The 22645-nt window shown below is 39.9% G+C and overlaps 1 protein-coding gene and 1 pseudogene across 2 annotated transcripts; both read right to left on the reverse strand.

Annotated features, from left to right (window-relative positions):
* Nucleotides 1-1259: 1259 nt before the first annotated feature.
* Nucleotides 1260-22550, reverse strand: SQLE (squalene epoxidase). 2 transcript variants are annotated; one of them, XM_055128510.1, is made up of 12 exons: nt 22260-22550; nt 18260-18515; nt 13411-13591; nt 11426-11522; nt 10243-10356; nt 9988-10159; nt 9775-9798; nt 9219-9314; nt 4927-5069; nt 4418-4514; nt 2845-2932; nt 1260-1773 (listed from the first exon to the last, which is right to left on the reverse strand). In XM_055128510.1, exons 1-12 carry the CDS (start codon nt 22548-22550, stop codon nt 1581-1583), a joined length of 1752 nt encoding a protein of 583 aa, XP_054984485.1. In that variant the 3' UTR covers nt 1260-1580. The 2 variants fall into 2 exon arrangements, with proteins under 2 accessions (XP_054984485.1, XP_004607689.1); XM_004607632.2 differs by lacking the exon at nt 9775-9798.
* On the reverse strand, nt 17638-18035 carry LOC101556344 (10 kDa heat shock protein, mitochondrial-like; annotated as a pseudogene).
* Nucleotides 22551-22645: the final 95 nt, after the last annotated feature.

Genomic DNA, 22645 nt, shown 5'->3' on the forward strand with positions numbered 1-22645 from the left:
CCGGCTCCATCATTGAGCTCTCTCCAGGGCCCCCCAGGGTAGAATTTTAAATGACTCGCGCCCTAACCTGGAAGTCTCAGACACCAAGAGGCTCATACAAAGGAATTCAGGCTACCTTGATCCATTCTACATGCACATCACATCTCAGAAACAGCTCGCTATTTCCCATTTGGAGTCAGGAAATTAACTGCATTAGGTAAAAAGCTTTAGTTCTTTGGAAACACACCACTTCCCAGCTCCACTCCCCCAGCAAACTAGCTGGTTTTTTGGTTTTGGTTTCGCCCAAGTCTAATAAGGCTCAGAGACCACTTCTGGTTGGTCTTGGGGGACCATATGAGGTGTCAGGGATTGAACCATGTGCAAGACAAGAATCCTACCTACTATACTATCACTCCAGCCCAAAAAAGCTGGCCGATAAAGGTCAGATCTAAGAAACTGAGTTTGTAACCAGAAAATGGAAGCATGGGATAAATTTAAAGGGGAACCTTCACAAAATCCAAGAAATGATTTAGCCCATCTACTGGGCTAAATTAAATCAATATGCCTATGTAACTATTTCAACTGGTGACTGGATCCTGAAAGTTCTACTCAACTGAGAAAACTTGTAAATTGAGAGAGAGGCCTGGAGATAGAGCTCAAAAGTCTAGAGCACAAGTTTTACATACATGAAGTACTGCATTCAGTCCTCAGCACCACATGGTCCTCTCGGCACCATAAGAAATGTTACTAGAAAAGCCTGAATTTTATCCCTAAGTCATTAGGAATCTGAAATGATTGCTTACGATTTCAGGTTCTCACTATTCCTTCATGGAGTAATTTATCATATTTGGTAGGGTTTTATTAAAATGAGATTAAAGTCTCATGATGCTCTTCTGAGTGTCTATAATTCCTTCAATTACATGTAAAAGGTACATTCCACCTCATTAAGATATATTATTACAGGTTTTTGATTTTTCAGTGCTTCTTAAAATTAGCCTGATTTATCACTATTATACAGTAGAGCGTTAAGCCTTTGCTTACTTTCCTGTATAAATGTATTTGCAGAGATAACAGAATATCTTACCCATTATGGATAAAAAAGGAAAATAAGGTCCAAGAATAGAATGACAATTTTCTCTCAAACTCAATAATAACCTCCGCTATATCATACACAATTTTCTCCAAATCATAAGATGTTTCCCTCCACATTATCCTTCCCATTTGGTTTTCTTTTCCACTACCATGGAACTACATAAAAAAAGACCACAAGAAAAAAAAAGTTGAGTTTGTTCATTTTATTTGAGTGTTCCACAATGACTCACCCCAAACACTGAATTCAAAAGATAAACTGGATTTCCTGTGTATGCACTAATTCATGGTGACAATCATTTAAGTATCTTACCTTACCCTTCATTTTTAATTGCAAGTTAAAGTATATATTTACATATTTATTTACAATAACTTGAAAAACAAATTAATCCCAATCTTGGTCCACGGGTTTCCACGTTAAAAGTGGCATAGTACTATGCTATATACATCCTCTTCCAAAAGTCCCACAGGACTTTGTATGTTCTTCATTCACAAATGGTTCCCCTTTCCGTTTAATGAACCAAGTGCTTCAGTTCTGAGTAAAGTAGAGGAAATATTACAGAACATGCTCTGTACATTACAGCACCACTATTGAAAATGGCTCGGGGCTTTGTAATCCAAGGTTCTGATTTAAAGCAAAAATATGTAGCATAAACTGAAACAGCAAAGAAGTGTCCAATTAGAACTAGAGGGTTAGGAGACAATCTGTAATAGAAAAATAAATATATACAGATTAGTATGAGCCATAAATTAAAATAAAAAGTACCAGTTACATATCATCTACAAAGTTAAACATATATTCTATAGTCTTGTGTTTGCCTCCTAAATCTGATGGCAGGGACAAATTAAAAACAAAATATATAAGAAACTGCAGAGAATATACCCTTCAAGGAAGCCAGAATTCCTCTATCTAAGGATCTATCTAATCTTTTTAAAAGGTCTATCTAATCTTTTGTATGATTGAATGTTTTGAGCTATTTTCACCACTCTTGAGATTTCCGGTGTGCAATACTTGGATGGCCTCATCTACTGGGAATTCAAGTTTTTCAAATGGTCAACAATATGGTCAGATTGTAAGCAAAAGAGAAAAACCTTAAAAGAATTTCATTTTACATTTTTCAAGAATAATTCTACTAACGTTTGCAGTATCAAAAACATTACCGAATTTCCTGAGTACCTGAACAAATATTTCTTTTCTATTATCCATGACTCCTATAGATCAAATCATATTATACCCACAGAAAAAAAACAAGCTTCTATTTTAGAGCTAGGGAGACAGCTATAAGGATTAGTACACACGCATACGGGAGGTCTGGGTAGTTCCCTGAACAATGATAGAAACGACTTTTGGCAATGTACAGGGGGAGCCCGTGAGAACCAACCACCACCAGGTGTGGGCCCCCAAAATCGTCTAATCAGGGATTCTGGCGTCAACTACCACCAACTTCTAATCACTGCTATTTCCCAAATGAAAAAAACCCACAGGACTAAATGCCTTTTTTCTTGTTTATGCCTCCTAGTTGGTATACTGATAAATAATAGAATATACAAACAAGATGATTTTCAATAACTTATGAATTGGACAATCCTAAAACAATCTGGAATGTAATTCCCCTCGGTCAAACAATTTACACAGACCAGGGAGACAGTGCCCTAGGCTGGGGCACATGTTTTGCCTGCAGCAGCTCCACGCTTGAATCCTGGCACCATTTAGCCACCAAGTGGCCCCAGAGCACTGACAAGTCTGACTCAAAACAAAATTTTTTAAAAACTTACACAGAAAGCAGCCCAACAGGACCTGAAATACATCCTCCACCAAGTTTGAAATAATGAAAACAGGCTTTTCTTAGTTGATGTAGGTTATCTTTAAAAAAAAAAAAAAAATTGTTTTAGTTACTCTCAACATATTCCCACATTTCTGTTAGGAGCTAATATAAATACAAATAAACTTTTTCTGTTAGTAAATGGTTACAATTACCAAAAATGTAGGTCTTGAAAGTTATTTCTTGATTATGTTGTAAATTCAGTAACTGATGCAAATTATTTTGTCAATTCTTATCCTAACCTCTAGGCAGTAGATTGCTATAGCAGCAAAAACTATTAAGTATTTAAGAACTTACCCGTTATCTTCTTCGTATTTTCCAAAGAATTCATTAACCTTTTACAGTATAGTAAAGTCAGATAATACTTTTTTGAATACCTTAGAATCAATATTGTGTTTTCGGTGGGTTTTGCTTTGTTTTTTAGGAAGGCCTAGAATTTTCTTTACAATATATAAAAAAGGTTACAAGTAAACTTTTACTCCAAAAAAGCTCTTACTCCCTTCTACTGTTTCATATCCTCTTGTATTTGTTCTACTGGCAGTTCCCATAGCATAAGAAATTCAAGAACTTTAAAAAAACCTCAATTTAGTTCTTACTTTTTACTTAACCAACCAGCCCTTTTAACTTCCACATCAATTAGCAAGAGAGCTTTCTGGTAAATAACAATCAATGAGTTGTTTTTCTTTTTAGAATACTATATATACGGAATCTCAGAAGACAGTTGTACCCTACTATCTTTTGCAATCATCAAAGCATGGGCATGGATGACTAGGGCAGCAGCTAGATCATAGAAATAAGAAATAATTCTGTTGCAAATAATGTGAAGTAAACAGGATTCTGAGTTATATTTATTTTGAAATCCTAAAGATAAAAGGTCTAGTTTCTTTTGTAAACAGTTGCATTTGGGAAGTGGCACTGTTGCCCTTCTAACACTGCTTCTGTTAATACTTTCCGTGACATTAGATTCACCACCACATCTCTGTAAGAGCAAAATTAAAGGAAGGGAATATCAAATGAGTAAAAAGTGAATGCCTTCTACTATTAGTCCATTTTAATGTCCATTTTAACCTAGTTGCTATAGGAGCTGGAGTAATAGTACAGTGGGACCTGGGTTCATCCCCAACACCCCATACAGTGAAAACAAAAAATCTAGATGATATGAAGCTCATATTCACTTTATTAAGTATTTGAAAATCAAGTAAAACTAGCGTTCAAGAAGAAAAATATTAATTATAATGCTTTTTAATTTATGGTCAAAAAAAAAAAAAACCTAAGTAAAACCATGCATTTGGCAACATGATCGGATTTAGACAAGGGTCTATATAAGGCTGCTAAAGAAACACAAAAGCCTCCCACACAAAGCAGTAGTTAAATGATTATTAGAAGCGAGAAGCCCTGCTCGAGGATGGGATTAAAGACTACAACTCAGGATTCAGGAAATTCAGGAAATACTGCTATATCTGGCCTGACCACTATAAGATCACCCATCCTATGCTAAAAGTTCACTAAAAATTATGTATACTTACCATCTGCGGCAGAAAATAATTCATAAAGAGCCTGCGCAAGGACATTCACAACAAAAGAATGAGACGTTTTTCTTGACCAGTAGAATGATTTTTTAGCCTAATAAATAAAAAGATCATTTGTTATATGTTATGAAATGCGGAAAAACTCTAACACCATCCCTTCAAATGGGGATTCCTTCTATCCTGATGACTGTCTCTAATTATGTATGATTTCTGTCTCTCTCTCTCCCCGATTATCCTCTCCATGTGACTTGGAAGCTAAAATTCATTACTACCATGTAAGATGCCTGTGCAATCCAATGTCATGTAATATCCAGATACAGAAATTAAGAAACTCGTAATACTCATAGGTTGCATGTCAGGTTCTTCATGCCTAACAAGACTGCCTAAGCACCATTACTAAGGATTGGGCTCTGAGATACAGATCTCCCTAATCATAACCACATTTCTCTAATACCCAGAAAGGAATTAGTTTCACTTTAAGTTTCTCAAAGAATTTAAGATCTTACCTGGAAAACCGCTGCATCATCATAAAGGTCAGGAATACCCTTTAGCAATTTTCTCCATAATTTTATATCTTTGAAAATGACAGTCATTCCTGCTCCGGTAAGAGGATGCCTCATATTATATGCATCTCCCAAAAGAAGAACACCTATAAGGAGAGAGAACTTAGATCAGGATACTCAAGAATATGCCTTGACACCAAATTTAAGACACCATTAACTTATCAACATTATAAATGTGAGCTAATCAATAAGAATGTGAAAATACAAGGGAACAAATCATGACTAAAATTTGACACAAAAAAAATTAAATTGATTTAATATGTATTGGTTTCCTAGCATAGAAATAATATATGGATATTGGACAGACTCTCTGTAAGAACAAAAACATGAAACATGCTCTCTGCTCTCATCAAACTCAACGTGTGAATCTATGGTCAAGTCAAGGAATGTCAGAAAACTTACAGGGACTCACTGGGGGGAACACACACACACACACAGACACAATGCTCTCATCAAACTCAACGTGTGAATCTATGGTCAAGTCAAGGAATGTCAGAAAACTTACAGGGACTCACTGGGGGGAACACACACACACACACACACACACACACACACACACACACACACACACACACACACACACACACACACACACACACACACACACACACACACACACACACACACACACACACACACACACACACACACACAGACACAATGCAGTTCTAAGGGGAAGAAGGCAGCACAGGGAGGCATATACCCAGCCACAAATTCCAGCACCGATTCCAGGTCTGTTATCAGCCTGGTTAATATCCTATAATGTTAGTAAAATTTAAACTAAGTACTTATTACTTCTATCTATGAGAAATACACACCCAGAATAAAAGTGTTAAAGTAGCAGAATGAATGACACAATTTTTATGCAATATAAAAATATACCACATTTAGAATTCTTGTATAGAAAAAATAAAAATGAAATTAATAATACAATTTATGAAAGGGAGTTTTTAAATGTTATGCCAACCTTTTAATCATTTTTTTTTTGCTTTGGTTTTGATTTTGGGGCCACACCTGACTGAGCTCAGAGCTATTCCTGGTTCTGTGTTAAGAGATCCCTCATGTCAGGGATCAGGGAACAATAACAGGTGCTGGGGATGGAACCCTAGTCAGCCACAGATAAAGCAAGAACCTTGCAGGCTATACAATCTCTCTGACCCTTAATGCATAAATCCAATAACCTCACTTAAACACAAAATATGGCCACTTGTTATTTCTTCTCCATTGGAAATTCTCAAAAGCACCAATTAAAATACTTTGTCACATAATGTTGTTTGTATCAATTTGTATTTGGTTCATTCTGCTTTGCATTCTGATTGGCAGTTTACTATGCATGCTTTCCCACAAAGAAGTTTCACGCTGCATATATTCATAGCATATCAACTGCCATTCAGATTTCTCTTCAAACTTTCACACCGCATTTCAATCCATATCTCCACTCAAGTGGCTGACCAGTACTTGGACATCCCCAGTATGTCTAAAAGTGAGTCCAGCCCCTCTTGCCACAGTTCCCCAAAGAGTTACTCTTTCCTCCTTTATTTCCAGTGTCATGGATGTAAACATACAAATAAAATTGAACTCCTTTACGCACACCACACATAAAATTAAAAAATTTAACTCAAAATGGATCAGATACCTCAAAGAAATAATTAAACTATAATCATCTTCAAAGAAGATATGAGTACATTTTCATGAACACAGGTCAGGGCCAATCATTATAGACATGTACGAAAATCACAAAAGATGAACTTTATAGAAATTGAGAACTTCAGTGGACACCATCATCAAGGTAAAGAATATAATCCAAAATATAGGAAAAAACTTTGCAAAACCTGTATCTGATAAGAATACTTTTATCTGGAAATATAAAGTTCAGAATGCAGTAATTTTTTTTTTAATTTGCCCAATTAGGAGTTAAAGCAATAGTACAGTGGATAGGGCATTTGCCTTGCACACAGCTAACCCGGATTTGATCCCCAGTATCTCATAAAGTCCCCCAAGCCTGCCAGAACTAATTCCTGAGTCCAGAGCCAGGAGTAACCCCTGAACACTCCTGTGGCCCAAAAGATAAAACAAAGAAGAAAAATGTTCCCAATTAAAAAAATGGAAAATTGGGTTGAAGAGACAGTCCAGGGGGAATTAATATTTGTTTGTGTCACCAACCCTAGTTTAATCCCAAACACTGCATCATCCCCTCATGGGAGCAATCCCTGAGTACCAACTCCCAAACAACCCCAAGCACTGCCCATCGCCTCTCCCCAAAAATGTACAAAGTCTAAAGAGGTATTTCTCTGAAGATACAGAAATGGCCAAAAATGGGGCTGGAGTGACAGCACAGCAGGTAGGGCGTTTGCTTTGCACGAGGCCAACCCAGGTTGGATTCCCAGCATCCCATATGATCCCCCGAGCACTCCCAGGAATAATTCCTCAGTGCATGATGAGCCAGGAGTAACCCCTGTGCATCGCTGGGTGTGACCCAAAAACAAAAAAAAAAAATGGCCAAAAAGCATTTGAAAAGCTGATCAGCACCCTCACCCATTACAGAAATCAAAACCACAATGAGCCATCCCCTCACATTTACTAGGATGGCTCTGAGCAAACAGACCAACAATAGCAAATGTTCTCACTGATGTCAAGAAAACTGGAATCCTTGGACAGTTCATAGAAATGGTAAAATGAGGCAGTTACTTTAGAAAATACGTTTAGCAGTTCCTCAAAAGTTAAGAGATTTTATTATTCAACAATCTCTCTCTCTCTTTCTCCCTCCCTTCTTCCCTCTCCCTCCCTCCCCTACTGCCCCCTCCTCTCTTCTCTCTCTCCATACCCAGAGGTGCTCAGGAGTTACCCCCTGTTCTGTGCTCAGCAATTACTCCTTGGGGTACTTCAGGGAACCATAATATGGGATACTAGGGACTGAACCCAGCTGGCCACAAGCAAGGCAAGCATCCTACCCACTATACTATCTCTCTGGCCTTTATTACCTAGCAATTCTAATCCTAGGTATTCAGCCTAGAGAAAAAGAAAATATCCAGAGGAAAATTCATAAAAATGTTCATAGTAATGTTGTTTCTAACAAGCAAAACCAAAAAACACCAAGTGTCTGTCAACTGGATATATAATTAAATATAAGACATCTGAAATATCTGGTCATAAAAGCAAATGAAAGAATGATGCATACTACTACTTGGATAAATCTTAAGCCAGTTACAAAGGATCAGGTAGTATATGATTTATAAAAAATGTCCAGAATAGACAACTCTAGAGACACAAAGCAAAGAGTTGTCTGGGGTTGGAAGTTGTAAGAAACAAGGTAGTGACTGCTAAAGGGTGCAGGATTAGACTAAAACTAAAACTAAAACTAAACTCAAAGACTAAAGCTAAACTCTAAACAGCTTACATTCCTACCATTCTGATACCCATCCTAAGCTCCAGCCACAGTAAACTATTTCAGCTGACTGAAAAGCGCCTGTTTTTCAGGTTTTCACAGCCTTATGCAAATGTTGTTTCCCCTACTCATCAGTCCGGGTCCCATCTCACTGAGCACTGAAAGAACTCCCCACTCAGTCTCCATGCCCCACTCCGGCTTTATTTCCCATGCTATGTCCACTTTAATTACAATCCAAATTCACAAGGCCCCTCTCCTGTCTTATATACATGCCCTTCACAGTGACTATATAATACCGTGAGTGGGTTTTTATTATGGCATTTATTAACAGTGCTCTGAAATTATGTCTATACACAGTAAGTAATTAATTCTCTGTCCCACACTATCCCACCAGTATAAATTTAATTACAGGTACGCTATCTGAAATGTTGAATCTGATTATTTGTAATATTTGGAAAGGGGGAAGTCAGGGTCACATCTGGCTGTGTTCAAGGCTTACTCCTGGCTCTATGCTCAGGAATAACTCCTGGCAGTGCTGGGAGAGCTATATATGGGATCCAACGAGGGTCAATCAATGTAACTCAAGTGCCTTAACCCCTGGGCTGGAGCGATAGCACAGCAGGTAGGGCGTTTGCCTTGCACGTGGCCGACCCGGGTTCGATCCTCGGCATCCCATATGGTCCCCCAAGCACCGCCAGGAGTAATTCCTGAGTGCAAAGCCAGGAGTAACCCCTGAGCATCGCTGGGTGTGACCCAAAAAGGAAAAAAAAAAATCAAGTGCCTTAACCCCTATATACCATCACTCTAGCCCCCATGGAGCCCCTATTAAGTCAGTTAAGCAAAATCATACCTCGTTTGTTTACTGGTGAAGAAGGAAGGAAACTTGCTGGCATAGACCTCAGACGAGAATTCTGAATGGCTTCCAGGAAAGGTTCTTTCAGATGATCTGCAATAACCCCATCCCACCAAATAAAAGGCTTAAAACATCTCAGTTTCAAATTATAACATGTTCTTATCAGATATAAACATATATCTACTACACAAGGTACTTTTATCATATATATCCCTTAAGCTAATTATTTTACTAATAAAACCATTCACTAGTCACCCACTTATTCATGCTAAGGAATCTTAAAAACATAAGTAAATATACATACAACTGAATTAAAATAAAAAACTAGAGAAAAGTGAAGCAAATTCAGATGGGATGAGACAGGGAAAAAAACCACCCCCCTCTCCTCCAAATGTGAACGAACGGGTATCATGTTTGATACTTGACTTATTATGGTAAATAATTGTATTTACCATCATTTTTTGATAATCACGGATGGAATGTACTGCCACTGCCAATTCACAAAGAGCATGAGAGCATATAATAGAGAAAAGAAAGATGTAGGCAGCTCTACCTTTCTGAATGTCAGCTCCTTCATCTATAAAAGAAATGGTTGAATTAGCTCATCTATCAGATTATTATCTGATCAACTGGGCACATTCTTCACCTGCCTTCCTTGTCTTTGGCCTATTTAGACGTTTTAGACAGTGAAATGGAGATACAGAGCCTTTTGTGAGGTTTGCTTTCAGAATGCAGATTACAATGCAAGTAAAACCCTATTTCTTACCAGGTAATTGTGGGTAAATTTTTTCGGCCATGTATTCTCTCAAATTCCTTGGCATTTCTCCTCGAACATCAACGAGTACTCGAGTTTCATTAGATGAAATCTGGTAGATGAGAACTGGACTCGGATTAGCTAAAATAAGTTCAGCATGATTTGCTTTGAATTGTGGTGCGTTCTAGAAAAAAATATACAAAATATTTTTAATAATTTTCAAATTTCAAGCTGGTTATTTTTTCTATGATTACATTCCTACAGTACCTTCATAAGAAAGCCAACGAAATGAGATGAAACAGATACTTTATTGGAAATCAAGTTTTTTCTGAACTTGGAAAAAAGTCCATCCGCAACAACAATCAATGGAGCATGGAGTTCCTACAATAGAAATAGAATACTCAGCTAAATGGTTAAAATACACGGTATTACCTCACAACAGCCCCTATTAGTCTCTAGAAAGTAATGAACTACAAAGTAGCCCAGAATCAACAAATGTAGTCTCTGACTTTTTATGTTCTTTTATTTTATAAAATTAACACAATCATATACTGTAAGCTTTTTAAAATTTAATTTTTTGGGGTTTTGGTGAGGCTCCAATCAACTGTGCTCACGGCTTACTTCTGGCTCTCTATTCAGGGATCCTTCCTGGAGGTACTCAGGGGACCATATATGGTACTGTTAATAGAGCCACATGCTAGTAACATGCTAAGTTTGCCTATACTATCTCTCTGACCCCTGGAAGCTATTTTCTCTTATTTTTCTGATTTAAACTCTCTAAGAGTTTGAGGAGACACAACTGGGAGTTCTAAGGGATCATGGTGAGCTATAAAGATAATGATCAAACCTAGGACTCCTGCATGCACAGCATGCAACCCTGCCCATTAGGCCATCTCCACTTTTTTTTTACTTTTTGGGTCAACCCAGCGATGCTCAGGGGTGACTCCTGGCTCTGCACTCAGGAATTACTCCTGAAGGTGCTCGGGGGACCATATGGGATGATGGGAATAGAATCCGGGTCGGTCTCGTGCAAGACAAATGCCCTACCCGCTGTGCTATGGCTCCAGCCCCGACCATCTCCAATTAAAAAAAAAAAAAAAAGAAAAAAGAAAAAGGAAAAATTAGCCCTTATAATTCTCAACTTGTGAGGACAGAGCTGTATAAGCTGTATAAGCCTCACATGTCAGTCGTTTCTTTTATATTAAGTCTTTGCATTTTCCACCTTCTAAATTTCCTTTTGCTTCTCTACTAGTACTGTATCAACAGTTTTCAATACTGATATAGTGCTTTCTTTACAAAGTTACCTACATAGCATTCTAAGAGCAATATGTTGCAATCTAATAAGCTGTTGAAGAGGCTTAGGATGAATAACTAACAAGTCAGCACATTTTGTTAGTAGAACAAATATAAGGGGAAAAAAACCTTAGTAAGAATATTTGATATATCTCACCTTGAGGTCTCCAGTTTCTTTATCCTTATATTGAACTCCAATAACAACATCATCTTCTTCTAATAATTGTAGCACAATGCCCTCAATAAACTTTGCACTGGAAGATAAATAGAAATAAATTCTCTAGTAGCATATGTGACCAGTATAATAATAATAAATCCTTTAGACATAGAAAGATTGCACTCATTTGTGGATTATAAAGTAACAGAATGGGAGACTAACACTCAAGAACAGTAGAGATAAGTACCTGGAGGATTACTCCACAGCTTAGAAGCCAGCCTTGCATGCTGGGGGAAAAGGCAGCTCAGACAGAGAAGGGACCACCAAGTAAAGGCGCTAGGAGGGCCAAAATGGTAGATGCATACTGAAAGTAGACTACAGACCGAACATGATGGTCACCTTAATACTCTATTGCAGAGAGAGGTGGGGGAAGGAATATGAGGGGGAGGGGGAGGGGGAGATGAAGAGGGAGGGGGGAGGGAGGGGAGAGGGAGAGAGCAAAGGGGAATGCCCTGCAGAGAAGCGGGGTGGGGTAGGGTAGGGGGAGGATGGGGTAGGGGTGGTGGGAGGGATGCTGGGACCATTGGTGGTGGAAAATGGGTACTGGTGGAGGGATGGGTACTCAGACATTGTATAACTAAAATGCAAGCACAAAAGTTTGTAAGTCTATAACTGTACCTCATGGTGATTCACTAATAAAAAATTAAAAAGAAAAAAAATAATAAATCCTTATTCCTTATCTAGTTTACCTACACACATGAACATGGGAAAATGGTCTAGTATGACAAAAAATAAAAAAACATTAATGCTTTAAAATTATGTGTGGTGGGGCTGGAGAGATAGCACAGCGGGTAGGGCGTTTGCCTTGCACGCAGCCGACCCGGGTTCAAATCCCAGCATCCCATATGGTCCCCTGAGCACGGTCAGGGGTGGTTCCTGAGTGCAGAGCCAGGAGTAACCCCTGTGCATCGCCAGGTGTGACCCAAAAAGCAAAAAAATAAATAAATAAATAAAATAAAATTATGTGTGGTAGTTTCTTAAAACTCATTACACATTACTAGCAAAATTAAGTATTTTTATGAACACCAGATTTATTCCACTAAAGAAATGCAGATTAAAAACTTCATATACCCACACAAATTTATATACATTTGGAAACCCAAAACTAAGATGTAGCATTATCCACTAAGTTATAGAAAGTTACTACATTGTGTCAAAGGATAATTTTGACAACCTTCCTTATATTCTTGAGTATTTTTCCACTCCAACAAACATAATCTACTCCAAAACTACCAAATCCTTTTGATTCTAAGGATAAGTCTACTTTTCAGTTCCTTTGTCAAGACTTAGGCTTTAGTCAATAATATGAGGATTCTTATGCCTAAAACTTCTTCAGTGTTAACCAAGTGTAAGAAGGCTAGAGTCAACTGCATGTCAATAATTAAGAGAAGCAACCAGTCCTGTCAAACTAGGTTCTTAATAGAACAGGACCACAGATTTTCCCCTTGAAGTCCTCTGTCCTGACAATTAATAGAAAATATAATCACAAACCCCAACTCCCTAATGGACATACATGACTTTACAACAATCCTATCTTCTAAATTTCAACCACATAAAAATTATGCATCCTTATTCAGAGAATGATTCTCAACAGTTCTATCATTTAAAGAAAAAAATCCTCCATGTGGGGGGTGGGGGATGGCTACGCCCATCCACCTATGCTCAGAGGCCACTCCCAGGAAACAGCACAGTGCCTGGAAACCAACCCAGGCTACTGCATGCAAAGCATGTGCTTGGCCCACTGGCTCTCCTGCCCCCAAGAAAAACACTGTAATAAAGACACTAAGATTCAACATTCTTCTAGCTTATGGTTTTAGTAGCATTTATATTCTAGTCTATACCCAAATAAATGACATTTACAAAACAGTGTACAAAGAAAAGATTTAAAAGTGTTTAACATTATAAATTTGAAGCTACAGTCTTACTTGGGCTCTGCCATAGCAGCTTTGCGGAGACTCATGATGAATCTCCCATGATGGAAAGCTCTTCCACTCTGCACCTGTTGGCTTTCTGACAGAGGGTAAGAAATCTGAACCTCTGACTTGCTCTCCCGGTCATGTAGTATATAGCCATGTATAGTATGAGAATCAATACCTTCCACTGTATCTGTAAACAATTTGGTTTGAAAAAAAAAATCATGTTAATAGGCTTACTTTATCTGGGCACATGATGGCAACCTTGAAAATAAATTTATGCCTTCATAAATTTGTGTTACCACTTGGAAAACTGGATGTTAAAATAACTATTTCAGAAATCTTTTGTTGTTGTTTATTGTTGTTACTGTTTTTCTTTTTGTTTTTGTAAGGTCACACCTGGCAGTGCTCAGGCATTACTCCTGGCTTTGCACTCAGGAATCTCTCCTGACTCAGAAGACCATATGGGATATTGGGCAGTTGAACCTGGGTTGGTACATGCAAAGCAAGTATCTGATCTGCTATACTATCTCTCCAGCCCCCATCTCAGAAATTTTAATGTTAAGAGTCTCAGAAATTTGTACAGCACAAAATACTAACATTTGTATATGAAACTTACTCATTAAAGTCTATATCCAATATACTAAAATCCTAAAAAAAAAAAGGGTAAAAGTATATAAATAATTCACATTGTTAATAAGGAAGTATGAAGTATATCAGGAAAAATGTTTGTTTTTTTTTTTTTTTGCTTTTGCTTTTGCTTTTTTGGTCACACCGGGTCATGTTCAGGGGTTACTCCTGGCTTTGCACTCAGGAATTACTCCTGGCAGTGCTCCGGGGACCATATGGGATGCTGGGAATCGAACCTGGGTCGGCCACGTGCAAGGCAAATGCCCTATCCGCTGTACAATTGTTCCAGGCTGGAAAAATGTTTAATTTTTAAAATATCAATGATCTAAAACTGAGGTACCAATTTGAAAAAAATTTGGTTGTAAATATGAACAATTTTTCCAAGTTCTCTACCCACTTTCTTTTGCGATGTTCCTATTTTTTCTTCTTCATAAAATGCTTTACATCACAAGAATCTTCTGCATATTTTTATGAATTTTACAGCTACTTTCATAAATTAAATAATCAATAATCTTATTTTTATTCTCAAGATGATCAGTTATTCATGCTTCCCTATTCATTTGTGATTCCTCATATTTATTGATTTTGATTTAGTCACCTCATCTGATATACTCTCAATAAGCCTGTATACTATTATACTATATATGTGTGTTTTGTATACTAGTACATAGAATTGATTTACTCATTTTAAAACTTTTAGATGCAGTGAAATAAACTTTTTTTTTCTTTTTGGGTCACACCCGGCGATATACACGGGTTACTCCTGGCTCGTGCACTCAGGAATTACTCCTGGCAGTGCTCGGGGGACAATATGGGACGCTGGGAATTAAACCTGGGTCGGCCTCCTGCAAGGCAAATGCCCTACCCGCAGTGCTATTGCTCCAGCCCCGGGCAGGTACTGTTAACACTTAGCTCCAGTCCCATTAAGTTCAGTAATTTTAAGAACACTCAGCCCAGGGCTAGAGAAATAGTACAGAAGATACTTGTCTTACACACAGAGAACCTGGGTTAACTCTGTGACCACATAATGTCCCCTGAGCACAGGTATGAATCAAAAACAAATAAACAATTGTTTATCTATCAATTCAATTGTGTATTGGTGAGAAGCTCAGGAGCCTAGAGCTAGGAACACCTAGCCTAGAGCACCAGGCCTAACCAGACTGCTAAAGTGCTCCAACCCTGTAATACAATGTTCCTCAAGCCCGGAAGTGCTGGGGTTTTGTTATTTTTTTGTTATTTTTTTAAACTCTTTATTTTTTTCATATTTCCTATTTTTTTAATTACTTTCCAAATTTCTGGAATTCTTAAAGGAAAATGATAAAATATAAAAAAATTGGAAAACATGAAATATATCCAATATATAGTTTTGAAAAAATAAAAATGTATTTATTACTATCACACTAAAAATAAGGCAGAATTATTCATGTCTATGTAAAATTATAATTTTAAAGTAACTTAACAATAATTATAGCCTTTTCTTCTCAATAACTGCTTCATTTCTGTCCCCATTTTTGGCTATGGTCACATCACTGATCTCTATGTATCCCACTGGGAGGTCCCAGCATCTTTTGATAATGTCTTGCAGTGTACTTTAATGCTATGCCTCCTAAGCAAGAGTTAGATTAAATACAGGGGGGTTAAGACACTTGTCTTGCATGCCACTGATCTGTTTCGATTCCCCAGTACCACATATGGTCTCCCAAGTATTGCCAGGAGTTATTACTGAGCAGAATCAGGAGCAGCCCCTGGATATAAACTCAAAAACCCTAAGCTCTCTCACACTCCCTCCCTCAACAAAAAGAAACCAGACTAGCCTCCTTCAAAAAGGCTTTTCCACTGGATACTCTCTGTCGCAAATCTCCTCCAAATATCCCTAAGGCTACTCCCCTCACCTCTACTCCTTCACTCAATCACCATCAGTGAGACTTTTCTCTATCTGCATTATGAAAAATTTCCACAGCCTCAAAAGACAGTACAGAGGTTAAGGTATTTGCCTTGCAAGTGGCAGACCCTGGGTACGATCCCTAACACCACATATAGTTCCCCTGGGCATCACCAGGACAGATACCCAAACAGAGTTAGGAGTAAACCCCAACCACATCCAGTATAGCCCAAAACCCCACACTGGAAAAAAAAAAAGTGAATTGAGTATGAGGGTAAAATTTTGAATAGTAGTTAAAACGTGTCAAAAATGTCATATTTACACATTTATGTGTGGAATCAGAATTTAACATGTTCATTATCTGGAACAGCTGAACTCACTATATGGAGGCATAAACAAGATCATGTCACACAAAGCCCCAAGTCCTCTCTCCAACTTTAACTTCAAGTCACTCTACTCTCCCCAGTCATCTAAAGAGGTCTCCACCCTTTTCAGTGCTTGGAGAGCAAACATTTGCATAATATCTATTCTAAATACTTCCTGCATACAAATTCATGTAATCCTCATAACTAACTTCTGAAGCAAAGACACTGACTAATATGCATATTTCACAGACAAAAGAACTGACACATAAAGGTCACTTAGTCAAGATCATATAGTTAAGTGCCTGAGCTGGTATTCAAATCCAAGTAATCTGGTTTCAGAAGCAATGCCCAAAATTACTACACCATACTGCCTACCCATATGCTATGCAAGCTATTTCTCAATTCATGGATTCGGTATATTTTACAAGTCAGTTGGGTCTGTCTTGTTCAAAAGTATAATCTTGGTACCCACGACAGCACTTCACACAAAAGACAGCAAATAGATATTTCCTCAATGAAGTTATTTCAAAAACACTGGTGTTGGGCTGGAAAGAGAGCTCAATAGGCTGCAGCCCTGCTGTGTATGTGGGAGTCCCAGGACTGGTCACCAGCATTGCATGGGCACCACACATGGTCTCCGAGACACCACATGAGTAGCCTCTGAGCACCACACTAGGAATTGTCCCTAAGCACTGCAGGGTGTGACCCAAAAACAAAAACAAAAAAAGGAGCCGAACAGTAAGATGCTTGCCTTGTATGTGGCCATGCCAGTGTCAATCCCTGGCACTGCAAATAGCCCTTTGAGACCCTAAGCACTTCCCGGAGTGATCCCTCAACACAGAACCAGGTGTAAGCCTTGAGCACAAGCCATGTATGGCCCAAAAAGCAAAGAGAGGGAGAGAGAAAGAAAGAAACAAACAAAAAAAATACAAACAAAAAAAAACAACAGTAGTTTGATGCATGAATGATGCCTATGAGATCTTTAACACAGACAAATTATGCGCTCTACAAAGTACAGCTACAACTATAGTTTCATTTGCTCTTCACTAAATTTCATGCCCTCATTCTAGTTTTCTAGTTAATTTAAACCAGTTTAGCCACTTCATTAAGTCAAATTCTACTTTATAATTTATACTGCTTTTCTCCTGTTACTTTTTTTTTTAGTTTGGATATCACTAGCCTATGATAAAAGAGACATTGGGGGCTGGAGTGATAGCACAGCGGGTAGGGCGTTTGCCTTGCACGCGGCCGACCCGGGTTCGATTCCCAGCATCCCATATGGTCCTCTGAGCACCACCAGGAGTAATTCCTGAGTGCAGAGCCAGGAGTAACCCCTGTGCATTGCCAGGTGTGACCCAAAAAGCAAAAAAAAAAAAAGAGAGACTTCAAAATTATTTACATGATGAAAGATTTCAGAACTTCAGTAGAATGGGCAACTTCATGGGATGCCATTTCAATAGTGGTATTTCAATCTACATGCTTTCCAAGAATGTTACTGTCTCTAAACAAGAAATAGTCCTTGTCACCTAGAACCACTTTGGTGCCTCCGTATTCTGGTAGAACTACTCTATCTCCAACTTTTACACTAACTGGTTGAATCTCTCCACCCTTCCCTTTTGAGTCCAATCCAACAGCAACACCTTTCCTTGAGATTTCTCAGGAAGCATAATGCCTCCTTTGGTTACAGTTTCAGTTGCACTCCTCTCAACTAATATCCAGTCAAAGAGCTGAAGAAATTTTCTAAATGCTTGTCCTGCCATAATGCCAACTGCTATACTCCGAGCTCTGCACTCACTCTGCCGAACGCCGAACGGAGAGCCCCACAGTTCTCTCTGTTATTTTTCATGCAAATTTGCCAACAAATCAAATAGTAACTTTTACAAATGAAAATAAAATGGAATCCTTTTTCCCAGTCACAGGGATAGTCTAACACGAAAAGTTTTTGCTTATATAACGCAACATCTAAAACTCAGTTTCAACTTACCTTCAAGACCGAGTTCTTTAAGGCTGGAACAACCACCTGGTTGCAGAAATTCTCCAACTATCCTGTCAGGCTCTTTTAAATCTCTCTCAATTACTGTGACCTTTCTTCCATCTCTGGAAAGCACTGTTGCCAAAGCAGAACCAAGTACACCACCTCCTACGATGATAACCTCTGGATCACTTTGAGTTGGTATCGATGTGGAAGAAGCAGTTGCTCCTATTAAACTTGTTTCTGAAATAATGGCTCCTTTCCTGCACTGTTCAAAAAAAAAAAAAAGAAATATGCATCCACATTTGTTATTCCCAAATCACATGACTTATATAATACTATAGTCTTTTACATCTAAGGCAAAAGCAAGACCCTGAACATCATCAAGCCAAAAGAGTTATGTTATTTTGGGGCCACACTCAGGGGTGTCCAAGGGCACACTCCCAGCAGTGGTCCTGGGACTACATTAAAGTTCTGGGAAATCAAACCTGCATTGGCCATTTGCAAGGTATATGCCCTACCCACTCCACTATCTCTCCAAACCCATTTTAAAATACAGATTATGGGCTGGAGCAATAGCACAGTGGGTAGGGTGTTTGCCTTGCACTCGGCCAACTCAGGTTTGATTCCCAGCATCCCATAGGGTCCCCCAAGCACCACCAGGAGTAATTCCTGAGTGCATGAGCCAGGAGTAACCCCTGTGCATCGCGGGGTGTGACCCAAAAAGCAAAAAAATAAATAAAATAAAATACAGATTATACTTAAAAGCCAAAGATATCAAAATATTGAAACAAAAAAGTATAAAAGTATAATATCCCAATGCAAGTTAATGTAAAGTGCATGCATGCACGTGAGGTCCTGGGTTCAGTCACTGACATAAAAAGAGAAGGGGAAAATACTGTTTTCCAAATACATTTAGAGAATGCTCTTATACACATATATTTAGAAATCTGCACCTGGCCAAATATAAAAATGTTTATGAGGAATTTCAAATTCAAACATCAATTCCATCACGACTCAATTCTTCAAATATATATTGAACATCACCAGATACAATCATATACAATTTATGCTTTGACTTAAGAGTACAAACTTAAAATATCAGTCCCTTTTAGATATCTCCACTACTTACTCTTTTTTTGTTTTCCTGGATTTCATCTAAAATCCATGTAGGGCTGGGGAATAGTTCAAAGGGCTGGAGTACATGATTTGCATGCAGGAGGTCAGTGTTAGATCCCTAGCAACAAAATCTCACCCACTCCAATACTGCTGGGAGTGACCCCTAAATACCAGTAGGTGGTAACCCAAAAGATAAATCTTAATCAAAAATCACTTATGTGTTAACAGAAAGCTGTTAAATCATTGCTAGGATCTGTTATTTTATAACAAAATGTTTAAAAAACTATAGTCAGTCTCTTGGAATTTGGTTGTTGACAATTTTAGTCCTATACATATAACAAGAGTGATTTTCCCCTTCTTTTTATCCTCCTGATACCCTGATAAAGAATTTGGTCTGGGGCCACAGAGATAGCAGTGGGGACCTGGGTTTGATCCCCAGCATCACTACATGGGGACTCTAAGGTCCCCAGAGCACCACCAGAAGTGCTCCCTGACCACTTCTGTTGTCTGGTTTCAGCACGTCCACCTCCCCCGCCTCGCACCTGCCCATAACAACAACAATATCTGGTCAAACAGTTGGTCCTCCAGTATAGAAATAAGAAAAAAACAGCAAACCTATCACTAGTTGACAGTAAAGACTTTAAATTTGATCACAGAAAGATGAAGTACCCAGGGGCTGGAGCGATAGCACAGCGGGTAGGGCGTTTGCCTTGCACGCGGCCGACCCGGGTTCTAATCCCAGCATCCCATATGGTCCCCTGAGCACTGCCAGGGGTAATTCCTGAGTGCAGAGCCAGGAGTAACCCCTGTGCATCACCAGGTGTGACCAAAAAAAAAAAAAGAAAGATGAAGTACCCAACTTTGTGATTTATGTTGAAAACAAATGATTTTTTTAAAGTCAATAATCCGATGACAAAAAAGTACTTTTTCTTGGATTCTCACATATGAATACATTTCAGATATAGAACTGCAAAGAATCACCTTTCCTTGAGATTTTTTCCCTAGGTTATTTCACCAGAATGCTTAAAATCAAATGCTATTTTAAAGGGGTCTCTATAAGACTTCAACATAAAGAAGATAGAACCCAAACTCCTTTAGAACTTTCTCTGTGACTCTCACATGCACTCAACCTTCCTTTACCAACATAATGGACTGGGATCATATTCATTCTGTTCTAGAACATTTCTCCTAGAGAAATGACCATTTCATCCTTTACCAAGAGAAAATAGTAGAGACTATTCTTCCTATCAATATATCTTAATGGTCGGAAGTAAGCATATTTAAATTATTTACCTGAGGGAAAATTAAGCCCATTTTGTCATATTAGCCATATTAATTATTGCTTCTTCCTACACTTTCCATTCAACAATCCAGGGGAAAATTAGATCCTTCAGAGTCTGGCCAATAGAGAAAACACCTGTCTCCAACTCCCAACTGCTCAGAAAATGAACAGGAAGCCTGAGGCAGTCACTAAACAGCACCAATACTGATGGCTGGAAAAACAGTCTTCTATAATTTCTCTGCACAAAAATACGTTATGGCAATCCAGTCACCTGCACTGGTGCTCAAGAACCCTGAGGAAGCTCTAGCAGACAAAAAGACTAGGGACTTCAAACTGGCCATCAAAGAGTCCCTTCTCCCTCCTTCCCCACTCCTCCAATCACATCCTCTGAACTCAGCAGATAAACTCTACCCTTCTTTATGGCTAGTATTCCTACTAGACAGTTATGCACCGGGCAGTTCGCAAACACTAAGTCACACGATTCCCTAACTACCTGGAAGGCTAGAGCCAATCTCACCTTAAAGAACAGGTAGTTATAAATTTCCCCAACTTAAGTAAAAATTACTTAAGTCTCACAGCCATAAGTAATGGGTAATGCACATGAAACGAATCCTCTCCTCTGGAAATCTTGCGAGTCTGGATTGCAAATCCAGCCAAAATAATGGCGATCCCAAACCAAGACTTGACTGCTGGCTACTTACCCTAACCTGTTGCATCCCTCCCTCGGCCTCTTCCTGTCAACCTTTCTCACCAGACTGCCCTGCTTCCGCTCTCCGTGCCCCCTCCACACCAGCAACTGGGATGCTATCCCTAAAAGGTGAAGATCGGTCACTCCCATGATCCAGAGAAAAAGCCCAAACCACCGAGGTGGACAGGCGCCCAAGCATTCCGCGCCTGGTCACCTCTCCTGCCTCAGCTGCCACTGACAGGCTCCAGTGACTGCAGGAGCCTGGCAAGCTGCCTTCCATCAGGGAGCACGACTGAACCCTGACCACCACTCACTGACGCCCGCGTTCGGGGGCACGTTACCAGCTGATCTGCTCAGGGCCGCACTGGGGGGGGCTGGGGGGAGATGAAAATGCTGAGCCGCTTCCAGCTACTGCCAACTTCTCTCCTCGCTCGCTCGCCTCCTCCCCTGCGCAGCTGCCTCTCTTCACCAGCCCTCACCCGCAGCTGCCTCCTTCCTTCCAAGACTACAAAAATAAAACAATCGATTCCCCCCAGACGTGAAAGAAAACCGTTGCCCCCCCCACCACCACCATCCTAGAAGAAGAAGAAAAAAAAAAAACGCCTCTGCCCTCTTGCAAACAACTCCCCACCTCTCCCCTCTCCCCCGCAGAAACCAACATTCACCCTCAAATCACGGTCACTCCGCGCTGGCTCCGCCGCACAAAGTGCAGCCAAAGTTTCCCATCCTTCCTTGGAGGGGCCAGGTTGTCGCCCAGAACGACTTGGACCTTGCAGCTTGGACCTCCAGCCAGCCAGCCACCCTCCCCGACTCACCGCTTCAATTACACCTAATGAAACGCTGTTACAAAGTGTCACCAGCCCCTTACGACGCGAAACTCCCTCGACCCCCCACCCCCCCCCACCTCCGGACTCCAAACCTACCCTCCGGGACCCGAGCTGCTCTTTATTTTCCGAGGCGGCGGGGGGCTTGGCCCACAGGAAGCCGATGAGCGGCAACGCGGAGAGAAAGTGCGAGAAGACGGCGAGGCGCGAGCCGCTGTGCAGGCGGCCCAGGAGGGTCCCGGGGCGGGGGCGGCAGCGGTAGGAGAGCACCAGGCCGAGCGACAGGAAGAGCAGCACGCACAGGAGCAGCTCCTTGTTGGCCAGCGTGACCACGTCCCCGCACTTCTTGTAGAAATAGGTGAAGGTGGCGATGCCCAGGAAGGTCCACATGGCGCCGGGGCGCGGGGCCGGCGGCGGGCCGGCGGCGGGCACTTTCCCTGCGGAGGGGGCCGCTCGGCGCTGCCCGCCCGAGTCGTGCTCCCCGG

Source organism: Sorex araneus, chromosome 2, assembly GCF_027595985.1.
Source record: "Sorex araneus isolate mSorAra2 chromosome 2, mSorAra2.pri, whole genome shotgun sequence".
Lineage (NCBI taxonomy): Eukaryota > Metazoa > Chordata > Mammalia > Eulipotyphla > Soricidae > Sorex > Sorex araneus.